Source organism: Marmota monax, unplaced genomic scaffold, assembly GCF_021218885.2.
Source record: "Marmota monax isolate L192 unplaced genomic scaffold, Marmota_monax_Labrador192_F-V1.1 WCK01_AAM20220418_F8-fsc00022, whole genome shotgun sequence".
Classification (NCBI taxonomy): Eukaryota; Metazoa; Chordata; class Mammalia; order Rodentia; family Sciuridae; genus Marmota; species Marmota monax.
The window spans coordinates 1,381,822-1,397,119 of record NW_026695215.1 but is presented as its reverse complement, the minus strand read 5'-3'; the positions used below and the strand labels follow the sequence as shown (position 1 = coordinate 1,397,119).

At 41.9% G+C, this 15,298-nt stretch overlaps 1 protein-coding gene across 1 annotated transcript; it reads right to left on the bottom strand.

Annotated features, from left to right (window-relative positions):
* Positions 1-5,074: 5,074 nt before the first annotated feature.
* Positions 5,075-14,809, bottom strand: Sucnr1 (succinate receptor 1). Its single transcript, XM_046431678.1, has 2 exons — positions 14,729-14,809; positions 5,075-6,730 (listed from the first exon to the last, which is right to left on the bottom strand). Exons 1-2 carry the CDS (start codon positions 14,729-14,731, stop codon positions 5,783-5,785), a joined length of 951 nt encoding a protein of 316 aa, XP_046287634.1. The 5' UTR covers positions 14,732-14,809; the 3' UTR covers positions 5,075-5,782.
* Between the last annotated feature and the right edge of the window lie 489 nt (positions 14,810-15,298).

Here is a 15,298-nt window from a genome sequence, read left to right as displayed (position 1 = left end):
CACAGCAGCCCAGGAGGGAGAGTAGGACCAGGGACACAAAGTCATCTGACTCTTCAGTGAAACTAATTTTCTGTCTTCATTGGAGCCTTCTTAAAAAAACAAAACCCTTCAGGAAGAGTCCTAGTTTGAGAACCCTTGAATAATTCCACATTCACATCACTGCAGGCTGAACAGCCCAAGTGCCTGTGTGGTTTCGCCACCAAGAGAGACACCACTGAGAACGGGCACCGGCGAAGGAACTGCTCCCTCATCCAGTGTCCCTGTAAATGCCCACCCTCAGGCAGGTGCTTCAGACCTGGACTCCTTCTGAGGAGGATGGGCATCCCGTCCAAGTCACTCCCCAGCACAGGGACCTGCAGTTACAACCCTCTTCCATGTACTCTGACCCCTGGGCAGACGTGCTTGCCCGAGCACCCCCGTATACTACTTTCCTACGAGACCCTGCGCTAACTGAAGGCCAGCGATGTTGGCTGTTCACACCTTAACCAGCAGCGACATTTCTGCCAGCACAGGTATCCGGAGAATATTTGTTGAACAGGTAGACTTGTTGTGGACGTGGAAGGCTGCCACAGAATTCCGCCTGTTTCTGCAATACGGTTTTCATGGTCGTTCTGCATGTGTTTAGGCCCCAAGGTCATGCCAGAGCTTAGCACACCTCCCCAGTCCCTGAGACAGAATTTGATAAGCCAACATGAGCTGGAATGAAACAATGGAAGGATGGACACAGGGAGAATTTTCTGGGCCCACCGATGTGTGGACACAAATGGAATCATCGAGTACCAACGCTTTTTCTTGCTTATGCTCAGCCCACTCAACATGTTTAAAATAACGTGATGAGTGTGTTTATGTAAGACCATTGTGTTAGTCAGCTTTTCGTCACTGTGACCAAAATACCTGAAAGAACCACTTAGGGGAGGAGAAGTTTATTTTGGGCTCATACTTTCAGCGAAGCCATCCATGGCTGGTGGACTTCACTGCTCTGGGCCTCGGTGAGGCAGAACATCATGACAGGAGACTGTGCTAGAGGAAAGTGGCTCAGCTCATGGCAGCCAGGAAGAGAGAGGTTAAAAGGCCAGGGTCAGATGTAGTCCAAGGCCACGTCCCCAGGACCCTACCTCCTCCAGCCACTCCCCACCTGCCTACAGTCATCACCCTGTAGTCCTGAAATGGATTAATTCACTGATTAGGTTAGAGCCCCATGACCTAATCCTTACTTCCAAACCCCACCTCTGAACCTTGCTGTATTGGGGACCATGCTTCCAAAGCCTGAGATTTTGGGGGCATTTTAAAGACCCAGATCATAGTGGCACCAAGATGGGTTCATGCTTCTGCTTCTGTTCTGGATTCTTCTCTGTGGCATTCTCCTGGGGTCATTGAGCATGAGCCTTCTGACTGACCACCTTTCTCCCTCCCAGTGGCTGCTTTCACTTTGCTGCGGGGTCACAGATTCTCACAGGGGCCACCATCACTACAAACATCGCATGTGCCACTCAGACCTCAAAACAGCTTGATATTCTGAGATCAAGTGTGGGAGAGTCTTTCTTCTTCATTTTCAGTTTTGACTGTCTTGGGGTTTAGGGGGTATTTTGCAAAGCTTGTAATGAAGCAACTCATCTCGAATTAGTTTACATCCATATTGCTCCATGGAACTCAGACAGCTATCCTGGGGGGTTGGGACAGAAGAAAACACCAAATGACCCACACTGTGCTGTGCTCAGAGTCACCCTTCATCCTCGAGGGCCTCGATCCTGGACCAGAGAAGCCTGCTTTTGCCTGTTTGACTCTGTGCTTGGCGTGGTTGAAAAAGTCTGTCCTGTTGTGAGCACAGTAAAGGCTAAAGTTGAGGTGATCATTTCTCATTTCTACATATAGGTGCTATAGATTGTACCAGTGTAACAGCACACTGACAGAAATATTTATTACTCAGTTTTTGATCTGTTAAAAGAACCACAGGAAGTGTGTATTTTGTGAGTTGAGATGCCAACCGCTTGAGTAACTGTTAGTAAATCTAAGGATGGGCCACCCCCGCCCCCGTCCTTTTATCCTACCCTGATAACATCAACGTTCACTGCAAATGAACTTAAATGAAAAGTTTTTGAAATGAACTTTTATATATTTAAGCTTAGTACAATTTGGATGAAGGGTGACTCTGTAATTACATCCATTAAATTGGTTTCAATTGCTCTACTGTGTCAACAGTTAAGGCTTAAGTGAAGGAAAAGACATTTTCAAGAAGAAAACAATAATTCCCACCCCCACCCCCGCTCATATTCATCTCCTCTCATTGAAAGTGATGCACATAACGTTCTCTAAACAGCCTTCCCATTTAGACCTTTGGGGTAAAACTGTTGGTGATCACTTGGATGACATTTCAGAAGAGATTGTCACAGAGAGGTCACATTTCTTCAGAATCAGAAAGATTTAAGTTTCAAATCCAGCTCTGACCCTTTCTTTGAAATCTCCTTCACAAGGCTCTTCTGCAAGATGGTGATACAGGCCAGTGTGGCAAAGCTCTTGGCAGCCTAGTGAGTTACACAATAAAGCTAATACTTTTGAACCGTATACACACATCATCATGCCATTAATTTTTAAGTATTTGTCAACATAGGTTTACATGGGGCATGAAAAGGATCATAATTTTCCATCTTTAGAAATTAGGTCAAACCTCTGTTTCTGCAAATAAAGTTAATGAGTCTAGGAAACTTTGCATTTGAATATGCTGTTTGTTATTCAAAAGGGAAGTTTGACCTGTGCATAAGAGAAAAAGGAAATCAATGGAGAACAACCCCCAAATGACCCCGATGTGACTCTAACAGACCTGGATTCCAAGCATCCCTTAAAACTATGTTCAAACATATAGAAGAAAACATAAGGGGCAGCAGAATGGCATCTGGAACCCGTGTTTGTACAGGTACCTGCAATTATCCACATGAAACACTTATTTACTAGTGTTGGCAGAAAATAGCTTGACCGGGTGTATCCAGAGGAGCATCAAATTCCAGTTTATTCTGTACATGCACTCATGAATAATAAACAGTAATTTAAAAAAGCTTTCTGGATATTAGGGAAACGAAGACAAACCAAACAAAAAATAGGTCTGATTTTCAACTCATGGACTCTGGATTTGACATAAATCGAAACAAGTATAATAGGTGGTTAAAAAAAAAATAGTGTGTTTCATATAAACAGCACTTAGCTGTAGCCCAAAGCCCCAGGGGTACTAAGTTTTACTTCCAAATTTGGGGTGAATTGGACATAAGGGAAAGCTTGAAGGAATGACCAATGAACAGATGAGATGAACCTAATCAGATGCTTGGGAGATTTACATGCAGCCAGGGTGGAACAGAAGGGAGCAGCCAGGGTGGAACAGAAGGCAGCAGCCAGGGTGGAACAGGGGGGAGCAGGCATATGGACAAGGTGATCTGGAGAAGGTTCTGAATACAGGAGTGGAGGGAGCAGTCCTCCTAGAGTACATGGTGCACCCAAGGTGCAGAGATAAGGTAAGAGAAGCAGGTGAGTCCAGGTTACAGGACACTGGACATCCTCTGAAGACATCAGGAAGCCAATTAAAGGACAAGATACAAAAGCTCAGTGTTATTTCCTTTGTAAACTACAATTCCAGAAACAATTTCCAAAATTGATCGTAATTCCGACAATTACTTAGTAAAAAAGCAGATGAAATAGCTCTTGTAATTTTAGTGTAGAACCCTTTAGTTTATTCAGGATTAAGTTACCACATGATAGATTTGAGCACCAATTAAGAATCAAGAAATTTGCTATAAAGTTTTTTAACTTTTTAATTATAAGATATATGTAAGTTTATGGTTTGACAAAATATTCCAATGCACTAACAGAAAGAATCCACCCTTGACATTCCTTGGAATGGCAGTAGAGGAAAGAAATTTAATTTTATGTATACAAAATGAAATCCACACATAAAGCACAAGTTAAAGTTAAATTATAGGTTGCTAGTTTTGCAGAAATAATACTTCTTTCCTAAGGTCTTGTCTGTAATGTGTTCTGATGAGGAAATTAAGGAGTTCTGTTTCTTAGATAACTTATAAAATTACATTGAAAAATGTTAACATTGATAACGTTGAGACATGACCAAAATATCTTATAAATTCTTAGGGGCTGTGGGTTTTGCCAAATTGTATGGTGCTTGCCTAGTATGCACAGGGCTCTAGGGTTTGATCACTAGCACTGCAAAGATAGAAATAGAGATAGAGAAAGAGATAGAGATAGATAGATAGATAGATAGATAGATAGATAGATAGATAGATAATATTAAATTCACAGCAAATGTGTTTTATAATAGTTCAGGTATTTAGGGTCTAGTAGGATTCACTGGAAATATTTGAGGATTTTGAAATATTAGAATATAATGCCATCAGAGTATTTCAGACTGGGAAAAGCAAAGGAATTTTATGTCCCCAAATTCAAAATGCTTATTTTATCCTTCATGTTACTCCTTACAGCTAATGACATCAAAGAAAGGAACTCGGACACATGGCAGTGGTCACACTTGGTTGCATATCAGTGAGTGATTATGTAATACTTGTATGACTTTTAAAAGCAAACACAGCACAAGTCCCTGCCCCCACACCCTACTCTGTTTTGTGGCATGGAATGGTGCCTAACCTCCTGGGACCATCTGTGTTAATATGGACATAATTATTCCTTATGTTCTATAATTGCATAAGGTACATCTTACAGAGAACATTTCCTCCAAGGGTCTTATGCAATGTTCTATGAAAACAAGCCTTCTCTGGATGTGTGAGTCACTGTCTCCCAGAAAACGTCTTCCTTGTAAATGATTCCAGCGCTTATAAAACAAAAGAAGGGAGGAGAGAAACCAAGACCTTTTTCCAAAAGGGAAAAACTAACCCAAGGGACAGGGGATTGCCATTCCATTTCCTCTTATTTGCTCGTTTTGTGATAGTAAGACTTTTTAAAGTTGGTTATTTAATCAAGAGCAGAAAGCCTGATGAACTTTGACCTATTTCCATGAACTGGTGGTCAAACGGGGAGAATAAAATTCCAAAACGGCACAATCATCATAAAATCCATGTACTCACTTTTGTTCTGTTTTATTTGGCTTGAGGTTCCTCGGTTGTCACCTGAAATTTTTGCAACTATCCTTGGCATGTCTCTAGTATTTTGATACAATACCAAGAATTGTATTAAATTTAAATTTCCTAGATTGCCTAAATTTCCAAGCACAAACAAATCTATTTTCTCCCTTTGCTGAATTATCTCTTCAGGTTCTTTCCACTGATAACCCATCTAACCAAAAAAACCAAAACAAAAACAAAAACAAAGAGTGATTAGTGATTAAATACACATCCACCTCAACACATGGTCAGTGTAAGGAAATATGCTTGAACTCATTACACTGCTTTCTGAATCCTTGTTACTTTCAGTTTTCTTAAGAACACAACTCCTAAAAACAACATCTGACAGAATATATCTAATCTGCTATTTGGCTAGGTCTGGGATGGTACAAATGAGAATCACCGGAGAACTTGGCCAACACAGTGGCTGCGGGTCTGCCCCCTGACTCCAGGCACCAGAAGCTCGCTCCGGGTGAGAAGTCTTTGAGCACCTGGGGCTGGACCTCTTGAGTTCATGGGTGGAGAGCCCCTCACTTTCTCCCCTGCTTCCCACCGCATGTCCAGGTGCCACGCGCCTCTCAAGCTTCATTTCGGAGCCCCTCCTGATGGGCTGGAGGAGCCAGGCCGCCGACGGCTTGCTGGGAGCGGTGGCCTTGTGCAGAGCCAAGTCACCCTCTGAGCGCCGTGAGGGACTGCCAGCCCTGCCGCAGCCTGCTGGCCAGCATCTCCCTGAAGTGGTCGCCCAGCAGGAAGTAGAAGACAGGGTTGACAGCGCTGCTCAGGAAGGCCAGCGGACGCGACAGCACGTACAGGCAGCTGATGACCACCTGCGTGCAGCCCTGCCCGCCGCCCAGGCGCGAGGCGATGCGCACGTTGCGCAGCACGTGGTAGGGCGTGAAGAGCACGGAGAAGACCACCACGGCCAGGACCACCAGCGCCAGGGGCTTCTCCAGCGTCTGCGCCACGCTCAGCTGCCGGCTCCGCTGCCGCAGAAAAATAGTGATCTTGTAGGAGAAGAAGCACATGACAGCCAGCGGCGCCAGGAACCCCACCAGGGTCAGGCACAGGCTGTAGACGAGGTTGTACCGCGGGTCCCCCGAGCTGGCGTAGTCGGTGCAGCTTGTGCCCTCCTCCGTGGTGACCGGGCCGATCACGTGGAGGATAGGCAGCAGCTCCAAGGTGACCAACGCCCAGATGGCCAAGGAGATCAAGACGGCCAACTCCTTCTTCTGCAGAAGGTGCTCCCGGAAAGGGAACTTCATGAGCAGATAGCGGTCGACGCTGATGAAGGTGAGGAAGAGGATGCTGGTGTAGAGGTTGGCGTGCAGCACGTAGCGGTTGCTCACGCAGAGCACCTCGCCGTACTGCCAGGCTCCCTTGGAGTAGCTTCGCATCAGCATGGGCAGCGTGCACAGGAAGGCCAGGTCCGAGATGGCCAGGTTGAACAGGTAGACGTTACTGCTGCTCCAGTTCTTCAGACAGAAGAGGTAGCCGAAAACCACCGTGGTGTTCCCAAGCATTCCCACGACGAACTCAAAGCCGTAAAAGATGGAGAGGTAGTACTTCTCCAAGGCCGACTGGACCTCCAGCCAGTCCTTGCACGTTTCATTCCACGCCTGAAGAAGACAGGAAATGCAAGGGCAAAACATGAGAATGTGACGCAGGACAAGACTCTGCAGACCGCCGTTAACAAAAGGAACACTGGAGGAATGATAGCAGTGAGCTAAGCAAAATTCCTAGCTCAGTGTTCACTCTCTTGGGAAATTTTAGGAAATATCCAGGCGTGGTGGTGCACGCCTGTAATCCCAGTGGCTTGGGAGGCTGAGGCAGGAGGATCACAAGTTCAAAGCCAGCCTCAACAACTTAGTGAGCCCTTAAGCAATTCAGTGAGACCTCAGCTCAAAATAAAATATAAAAAGGGTTGGGGAAGTGGCTCAGTGGTTAAGCTTGATTTCCAGTACCAAAAGAAACAAATAAATAAAAATTTAAAAAGTTAGAAAGTCAGGAAATAAATAAATGATGCCATATAATACCAGATGCTATAAATAAAAAGGAGGAAAGCTAAAATTTTAGAGTTCTTGGAGTAGAGGGTGGCTGTGAACTATTCTTATATATGATGTTCAGGGAGCTGCTTCTGTATGGGATTACATTTACACAGAAATTTCAGTGGAGAGGGAAAGAGCCATTTCCCTATCTGGAAGAAGAGTGTTTCTGACACAGGAAGGGCATGTTCAAAGGCCCTAAGAAAGAAGTGCACAGAGGGCTTAACAAACAGCAAGAGTCCAAAGCAGAGTGTGGTAAAGGAAGTGAAGAGGAGAGTCTAATTTGCTTTTGTTTCTAGAAGGTACCACAGTCCCCGATGCATCATCGCTGTCCAACAAATTCTGCTGAGTTAAACTGAATTGAACCATAACCTAGAGAAGGAAATAGGGATTGTTAGAAATCCAATCTACAACTGCAATCTTGAAATAGACTATTTCAAAATTTACAATGTGAAACTGAGCATCTTACTAATGATAATAGTGCCTACTGTTTTTGAGAGCTGATAGTGGGGCAGGCACTGATGCACTACTTTCCAAGAATTATCTCATTTAATTCTCACAGTGACATAATGAAAGAGGGACTCGTGTTCTTTTCATTTGACACATAATTTCTCTGATGCTTGGAAAATTAAATACCTGCTATTTTAGTCTAACCCTGCTGCTACAGCAATTTACCTTACAGTGGGTAATCTATAAATAATAGAAATGTTTTCCTCACAGTGTGAAGGGTGGGAAGTCCAAGTTCAAGGTGCCAGGAGCGACCGTGTCTGGTGAGCTGACAATTGCTCTTTGCTCCAAAGATAGTGCCTTTTGATGCTCACAGCAGTGGTGCAAGGCATCCCCCTGAACCAGATCTCATTGATGAGGCAGAGTCCTCATGACTTACCTGTTCCCCAAGGACCTGCCTGTTAGTACTGTTAGGTCCCAATGCATGTACTGTGTGAAGCCCCCAATACTCAGAGCACAACACTTGTTGAGGTCAGATGCTAGTGAAAGATCTTCACAGGGCTATCTTCTGAATACAGACCATGAAAACAGCAATCTAATTCAATAGATCTCAAACATCTTGCTAACTCTTCATTTTCTCCCTTGTCATCAGACCAGATTGTGGTTGGATAAGGTATTTCAAAGAATTTGAGTTATCTAAAAAATGTGCTGGATTGCCACTATTCAATATTACATCTTACTTATCTCAAGGTTGAATTTTCTAAATAAAAAACCAACTTCTTATTAAATAGGTTTTAGTGGCAATGAAATGATTCCTTCAATTGAAGAATTTGGGTAAGTACAGCAAAATAATAAGTGCATCTGAACTGTTTTTATCAAGAAGCAGCATCAAACATTCAGTAGAATCTTCTACCATAGAAGCTTCTGGAAAAGTTGCACGACCTCCTTCCAATTCAAGTGGCTTACCTAAAGGCTGGGAGGAGAGGGAGCAGGGCCCTGGGTCACTTCTTAAAGGACAGGAGAGCACAATAGCCCTGCAGATATTTGCTAAGAAACTTACAAAGAGGCTACTTTAAAATCAGGACCTATGTGACGATCGGTGACACTCCAAAGGAGGAAAAGTGCCTGGTTGACATTTTGATGGGACTAAAGGCTGCATGGATACACTGAAGCTGTCCCCAGGGTTGGGCAGGGCGGACTTCCAACCTGTAGATCCACACAAACCCCTGTGGTGGGCGGGCTTGGGCGCCTCTCTCATGGGACCAGTCCCTCCTCGGAAGCTCTGCTTTCTTTATGCTAATCAAGTAAATCCTGTTACTTTCTCTCACCCTGTGTGTGTGTGGATTTTATCCTTCAAACTCGTGAGACAAAGTCCCCACCTCTGCAGCACTGAGTGTTGATTTGTGAGGATGAGTCTCGGGCCTGCAGCCGAGCTGGGCCTGCCTGGGGTCCGCTTAGGCTCTCCGGACCATGCTGTTCGTTCCCGATGTCTCTTCAGCCTTCTGGTGGGTCTCGGGGCTGCTTCTCCACCAGGGTCACGGCTGTCGTGGGATAAGCCTCAACAGCAGGAGCAGGAGCAGGTGCAGGTGCAGGCACCGCTCCCTGGCTTCATGGGTCACTGCCCCTCCTGGCCCAGCATCTGGGAGGACCTGTCCCACTGTGCATGTGGCCCAACACTGGACCCTGGGAGCTGCCCTAGCGCCCACCCACCCAGCCACCCCACAGAGCTCCTCTTTCCCAGGCTCTATTCTGACTTCTCAGATGCTTCTCACACCAGGATTAGAGAAAACGCCCTCCTGTCACCTTCTGTCCCCTCACAGCCTCCTGGTTTTCCTCCCTCCACCCTGGCTGTGCTCTGCAGGCTCTTTTGTGGCTCAACTGGTAGATCCTAGGTTCAGGGCTCAGCTCTGGGGTTCCTTCTCTACATTCGGCCTAGATAATCTCATCCACTTTCGACCTTCCAAAGCCGGCCATCCACCAACAACTCCTAGATTTACAACCAGCCCAGACCTGTTTTATAAGCTCTGGCTTTTATACTTATTGTCATGTATTATTTCTCACCAATGTCTCTGCCATTAAATCCTATGCTAAGTGACACTGGCACCAAAACAGACATGAAGACCATTGGTACCGAACAGAAAACACAGAGACAGACCCACATAAATATAGTTATGTCATACTAAAAAAAATACCATAAACGTACATTAGAGAAAAGATGTCCTCTTCAACAAATGGTACTGGGAAAACTGGAAATCCATATGTAGAAACATTAAACCCTTATCTCTCACGGTGCACAAAACTCAACTCTAAGTGGATCAAGGACCTAGGCTTTACACCCAAGACCCTATACCTAATAGAAGAAAAAGTAGGCCCAAATCTCTATTGAGTTGGCTTAGGAACTGAGTTTCTCAACAAGACTCCTAAAGCGTAAGAAATAAAATCGAGAATCGATAAAAGGAATGGAATCAAACAAAAAAACTTCTTCAGAGCAAAGGAAACAATCAAGAACGTGAAGAAAGAGCTTACAGAATGGGAGAAAATCTTTGCCACCTGCACCTCAGATACAGCATTAATCTCAGGATATATAAGAACTCAAAAAACTAAATCACACACACAAAAAAACATATGACCCAATTGGTAAGTGGGCAAAGGAACTGAACAGACATTTCACAGAAGAAGAAATGTGATCGGTCAATAAACATGAAAAAATATTAAGCATCTCTAGCAATTATAAAAATTCAAATTAAAACTACTCAAATTACATCTCACTCCAGTCAGAATGGCAATTATCAAGAATACAAATAATAATAAATGTTGGTGAGGATGGGGGGAAAAGGTAAACTCATACATTGCTGGTGGGACTGCACATTGGTGCAACCACTTTGGAAAGCAGTATGAAGATTCCTTAGAAAACATGGAATAGAACCACCATTTCACCCAGTTATCCCACTCCTCAGTACATACCCAAAGGACTTAGAATCAGCATACTACAATGACACAGCCACATCAATGTTTATAGCAGTTCAATTCATAATAGTAAGCTATGGAATCAACCTAGGTTCCCTTCAACAGATGAATGGATACAGAAAATTGTGGTACATATACCCAATGAAATATTTCTCATTCATAAAGAAGAATGAGACTATGGGACTTGCCAGTAAACAGATGGAACTGGAGACTATCATGTTAAGTGAAATAAGCCAATCCCCTAAAACCAAAGCTCAAATGTTCTTTCTGGTATGTGGATGCTAACACACAATAAGCAGGGGTAGGAGGGAAGAACAGAAGTTTGTTGGGTAGACAAAGGAGAATGAAGGGAAGTGGGGGGCTTCTGGGAATAGGAAAGACAGTGGAATGAATCACATATAACTTTCCTATGTTCGTGTATGAATAACGACCAGTGTAACTCTACATCATGTACAACCACAAGAATGGGAAGTTATACTCCATGTTTGTATAACATGTCAAAATACATTCTATTCTCATGTAAACTAAATAGAATTTAAAAAAAGAAAGCCTATGCTAAGTTCTTCCACTTCCTTACCAGTGTTGCAGAATATCCACCTATCTCAGTAAAATTGTGTCATCATGGACCCAAGTGTGCACCACAGAACTCTAAGCAACGACCTCAAAGTCATCCCTTATTTAACCCCAGTAATGAGTCAACTCCCACATCTTGTTGCCTGTCATTCCAGATGTTTCTCAAGTTCATCATTGTACCCACACACCATATTCTAGTCTAAGCCACTGTTCTCTATCTTGGATTATGTCACATTCTCTTACTGTCTCACATCTTCTCCGGACCTTTTCAATTTATGTCGCTATAATAGCCACATAATCTTGAAAATAGAATCACATTGCTCTCCTAGACTTCAATGACTTTCCACAGTCCAAGGACTGCAGTCTGAATCATTGATGGGGACCCCACACCATGACCTGGCTCCTGGGTGCCACTTGGCCTGCCTTAGCGTTCCATGTTCACCTCTCCTCCCACCTGCTCTTGAACACACAGAGTGGTCCAGGGCTGTCTTCCTGAAGTGACTCTCTTGTGTGACATTATTCATCTTACATGTAGACTTCTTTCAGGACTCAAATCAAGTGTGAGTTTCCCAGAACAAGCTCTCTGGCCCCCATTCTAAGCCAGCCCCTCCCCCTGGCGCTGTGGGGCAAGTTGAACTTCCTAGCACCTCTCGCAACTTTGTTTGACTCATTGTTTATCTTCTACATCTGGCCCAGTGACTAGCAGATGGTAGGTGGTCGGAAAATGCTTGTTGAGTGAAGATAGAACTGTAAACATCTGACTGTTTACCAGGAGTTTTATAAATAACTCCTCCAAGTTCAGAGAAGTAGCATGTCCACAAAACTGAACCCCAAATTGCTGTATTTCATTACAAAATATGACACTCTGTATAATATAAATGATATTAAAAATTGGAAACGGTAGTACCAATAGCTATGGCTTTGAAACATTTATAGAAAATGTGTGTGTCTTCTAGGATACATTTAATAATCCAAGGCATTTAATTAAGAATTCACACCTGAAATTAAGAAACATTCGAAAGATTTGCATCAAAGTGTTGGTAGTTTCATTCCTAACAATGATATTCCAAATAGTATTTTCCATGTCCTTTTCCTTTTAGTCTCTGACAATTTTTTTATAGTAAGGTAGCATGTATTCAGTAATATTAAAAGTTTTAATTCTTAGAAATATAGAAAAAGAACCAAGGAACTTCTCTGTGTAAGCTAATAGTCCTTGTTTTTTCAGATCAGTGGTCTTTTTCACTAGCTCCAACTCTCCTGCTGCTGCTGCCGTTCCCAGCCTCCTGGAAGCATGTGCTCCCTGTTTTCTATGATGTGCCAATCTGGTCCCTCCAGTCCCCACTGCAGACTCCCTTGTGACTGACCCTTCTTTGCCCAAGTTTTAAATGGCTGGACAGTCTAAAGGTTCAATCTGGATACCTTTGTTATTTGGGGAGCACCCAGAAGGTGGGGTGCACACTTAAAATTGAAATTAAGATAGTAGAAAATTTCCTCAGACAAGAAACTCACTAGTTTCAGTTTTGAATTTCCTTTTTCCAGTCATAACCAGGAACCAGGTCGTATTTCTGCCTAGTAAGTGCTGGCTTTTGTCAGTAGTTTATGCAACTGTGCGCAGCAGAAAGTTTGGACGATCATGAATGAAAACTGTGTCTGTGAGGACAGGCGTGACTTGAAGCCAGATTGCCACCGACCACCACTCAGGCAAGTTAGGGACCTCGTGGAAATGATGAGGAGCTCTTCTACTTTCCAAAGAGGCTGGATATTCAGGGAGCTAGCAAGGATAGAGCCCTGCAGGGTGGAGTAAGGAAATTAGGGACTAAATTCACCTGTTCCTTTCCTCCATTAATTTATACCTGCACATTGCTTCTCATAGAGCGGTTGCCCCATAAAAAAAAAAAAAAACCTTTAAAAATATATGTATGGGGCTGGGTTGTAGAGCACTTGCCTAGCACCACATAAAAATAAATAAATAAAATAAAGGTATTGTGTCTATCTACAACTAAAAAATATTTTTTAAAATGTGTGTATGAAATACATACTAATTGTATAATACCTATCGATGCAAATAGGCAAAAATAAGGGAAAAAAGATCTTTAAACCCATCATTTATAATATTAGGGTACCATTCTACACTTTAATATTTATTTGAATTTGCATTTATAAAAATTAGATGATGTTTTTAGTGATGTTTTATTATTGGTTTCTTTGATACTTTTGTTTAATAATGGAAAGTTTTTTATAAGTCTATAATATTCACAAATTATGGCTTTGTAAAGGCAGGCGATCCAATATTTGTAGGCCAGCTCAACTTCTCAAAGAGCCACAGTTATATTCCAAATTGCGTGATATGTGTATGTGTGTTTTTCATGTGGCCATCACAATTGAAGAAATTGGGGAAGTAAATTGTTTCTTTAAGCACAACTCTCTACTGAAAGGGAAACTTTGTCATAAAAAATTACTAGTCTCTTCCACTGTCTAGTGGTTATACTCTTGGAAATGGAATTAGTGATAAATAGCTTATAACTGATTTGTTTAAATTCTTTTAACAGATCTTTTTCTTTAAAAAGTGTTGTATACTAAAGTGAAGTCAATAATTCTTAGTCCAAAATATCTAAACCTGCTAGAATTAATACACTAGAAGCAATGTCAAATTTACTCTCATAAACAGATCAATAATACTGATTTTTAAATTTGGGATAATATTTCTTTCACTTTAAATATATTCATCCTTTTGGAAACATACAGTTTCAACAACTAAATTTAAAATATATATATATATATATATATATATATATATATATATATATGATAGTTTCTTAGACTTTAAATTATTTTCTTACAACCATCAAAATTAAACATAGAAAATTTGTGGAATTTTAATTTTTTACTGCTACCATAAAGTGAATTTACAATTTGAGTGAAAATATATATTCACACTGAAAAAAATACAGTAATTTAACTGGTGACTTAATTTTCATATATTGCATAAGTTACATCAGAAACTAAATTATTGAAAAGTGATAGAATGGCATCAAATAGTATGCACATTAATTTCTTTACAAATATACTACAAATAGGTAGAGTAGCAATGATTTCTGTAATTTTTAATTTTTCTTCAGTAAGTTATATTCTTGAATCATCTTATTTTATTACCTATAAAGGCTAAATTTAATTTTTAAAATACCTTAAAATTCCATCTAATACTTTGCTTTCTAAGCATGATAAACTATTTCATATGATTCAGGATCTTTAATTTTTTCTGTAAGTGATAATACGTATTCAGGTGAATCCAATTACTAATTTTTGTTGCAATATGTTACTGAGATGTCAGTAAATACAGTAAACCTTTCTAAATGAAATAAACTTAGCATTTGGCAATTAACACAAGACATTTAATTTTGTATAAACAAAATGCAAAGGCAACAATTAGGGCTTCCCTTTAGTTTCTTTGGCTGGTTTTCCTCTCCTTGAGAGCTCTTCCCCTAAACAGGACTTTTACCCCTTTGGCTCACAGAGCAGTTTTTCCCAAAGCCCCCAGCAGCAGCCTGCCCTGCGGGTGGGAGGAGGAGATGCAGAGCAGCTTACCATTCTGCTGGATGGCCTCTCCCTTGACAGAACCTCGGCCAGTTCTGGAGACAGCTTCTGACCCAGTGCAGTGTGGCCAGACATGCTTAGTTGGGTCTAATTTGCATATCAGGCAGCCAAGATTAATAATTCAAAAGTCAGGGATAATTTATGCAGTCAAACCTCCAAGTCAGAGACATGCATGCAGGGAAATTTCTGCAGAATGGAGACACGGAACAAATGACTCATTTTGCAGAAAACACATTTGACAAACAGATTTGGAGAACACTACAGTCGGATTGGTTTTATCCACTAACAAAGTCACGGAGAAGCAGTCCTTATTTTCATATTTATTTGCGGACTCAGACAACACATTATGTTGAGTATACAATTGCATCTGTTTTTTTCTTCAATTTTCAGTTTTTTGGTGAATGCTAGGTTGGGCATACAATGACTAAGCTACTGTTATCAACAACTTTGAGGGAGCTATAAAACGGAAACTTTGAAGGGACTGTACTTATATCCTGTTAATGTACTAGGAAAGGGACACTAGAGCTTTTTTTTCAATTATTTTTTCCATTTTACTTGCTG